This window comes from Volvox carteri (genome assembly GCF_000143455.1).
Source record: "Volvox carteri f. nagariensis unplaced genomic scaffold VOLCAscaffold_8, whole genome shotgun sequence".
Lineage (NCBI taxonomy): Eukaryota > Viridiplantae > Chlorophyta > Chlorophyceae > Chlamydomonadales > Volvocaceae > Volvox > Volvox carteri.
Window position 1 is genome coordinate 661,283 of NW_003307551.1, and position 2,093 is coordinate 663,375.

The 2,093-nt window shown below is 54.9% G+C and overlaps 1 protein-coding gene across 1 annotated transcript in view; it reads left to right on the plus strand.

Moving 5' to 3' along the window:
- The window catches only part of VOLCADRAFT_73435 (uncharacterized protein), a 5,813-nt gene extending 4,814 nt beyond the window's left edge, over positions 1-999 (plus strand). Inside the window, exon 10 of the mRNA XM_002947813.1 lies at positions 416-999. Within this exon, the coding sequence (XP_002947859.1) occupies positions 416-502 (87 nt within the window). The 3' untranslated portion in view covers positions 503-999. The remainder of the gene's footprint in view (positions 1-415) is intronic.
- The last annotated feature ends 1,094 nt before the right edge of the window (positions 1,000-2,093 follow it).

Here is a 2,093-nt window from a genome sequence, read left to right on the forward strand (position 1 = left end):
GGAGGGGGGGAAGGCGGTGTGGTAGTGCTGCAATGATGTAAAAGGGGGTTGATGATGATGTTCCGGGGAGCGGAGCTGGCGGAAGAGCAGCACATGTGAGGTGGTGGCGCCGGGCCTTGAAGGGCTGCAGTGCAGTCCTGGGGGCGTGGGGAATGCTGGGTCAAGGCATATCAAGGACTCTTCCGCCTTGCCTGTGCCCCCATGATGAACCCGCCATGTCTGTGTCTGTGTCTTGCAACCTCTTTTCTGAACTCCCTTCGTTGATTTAAAGCCCATTCGGCTTGGTTTTGTTGATCTCTTGCTTACAAGCCCGGTTTCCAGTGTGTGTGTGTGTGTGTGTGTGTGTCGATCCTTGTTCCCCCGCGAGCCCCCGCCAGGACGCCCATCCCCCTTTGTGTCACCCCTCGTCCATCAGGCGTTTGGCTGCTGCTGGAATAACACGGCCACCACTTTGCTGCTGCGCGGCCCAGAAGCCTTTTGCTGCTGCTACCTAACTGCATAATGCTTCGATGCTGTGACACGAGAGACAAAGAGACAGGGAGAGAGAGAGAGGGGAAGAGAGAGAGGCGAAGAGAGAGAGGGGAAGAAAGAGAGAGACGACCCGCGGCACGGCACGGAGATCTGGGCGCACCTGTAGATACATACATCACGACACATGGTGATGATGGCATGCGACTTGATGTGAGCTTGGGTGCACACACACACACACACATACACACACATACACCATAATCGTTCCGATGTGCCGCTGCTCTTTGTCACGCCATGCCAATGAATGAAGCAAGAACGCAACGGGATGGTGAGGAAAGGAGCGATTGAGTGAAACAAATGCGGAGCTTTTATGGGGGCGTGGTTGAGGCGGGTGGAAATGGTTGGGTGCGAACGGGGTCTGTTATCACGGCCGTCTCTCTGAGGGCCTTGTGCAGTGGAGTATGGCTCTCATTCCTGCGGCACTCTTCCGTGTGAAAGAGACAGTGTTTTGTAATCCAAAAAGGCCTCATGGTTATTTTAGTTCCCTTTGCCGCAGAAGATCGACGGTCGAACTTGCTGGGCGCGCCACACAACTCATGTTTTCATGTTCATGTCTGCACCTGGAACGGTTGCTTAGGGGTTGCTGAAACAAGCACTGGATGAAAAAAGGTTTTTCCCCAATCTTTTTTGTTGCGAGCAACAAAACCAAACACGCCGGTACGAATTTCAAATGCCTGTGTTTATTCTCCTTGGCAGGCCCCCCGCCCTGTCCTGCCTAGCTGCCCACAAGGGTTGCTGAAACAAGCACTGGATGAAAAAAGGTTTTTCCCCAATCTTTTTTGTTGCGAGCAACAAAACCAAACACGCCGGTACGAATTTCAAATGCCTGTGTTTATTCTCCATGGCAGGCCCCCCGCCCTGTCCTGCCTAGCTGCCCTTGTGGGCGGCAGCAGCCCCCACCCAGCTAGTTAGCTATCACGGCTGCCTAATCCCCTATCGAGACACTTTGCCAGCAGCAGGTCATCCATCGGCTGTGCCAACCCCGCACGCAAGCAGCTACACACGCAGCGGAACAAGTCGATACCTCACCAGCTCACGGTCCTCAACTGCTCCCTCCAGCAGGTGCACTGCAGGGGTATGGGCTCTCTGCAAGACACCGACCGGCCGTGAAGCGGGTGCATGGGTTAGACAAAAGAAGCCTGGCAATATCCCTCTTAATGATGCCCCATTATCGTTTGGTGCTTACACAGAGCCCCGCCTGGATGGTCTCTGTTAGCCATAGGTGACGCGGTGCCCTCGGGATGCGGGGGTCCTAGTTTGCAGCTGCTGCTTGCTGTTGGCTTGCTGTTGCCTCTCTTGTGAACCGGTGTGTTCAGCTGCTTCTTGGGGGAGGAGGCCCTACAGGCTACTTCCCTCTTTACCTCTGGGCTGCTGAGGCATCTCATGCAGAGTCTTTTAGGCTTCGTTGTGGGCTGTGTTGCTGTTCAAGGTGTGTGTTGTTGTCTCAAGATTCCCAATTCAATGCATGGGCGGTTGCAGCCCTACCCCGGGGTATTCCCCTGGGGGTCTGGGCCTTGCTGTAATACCTCTTACTTTCACAGAGTCCACGTGGGCACTAACTC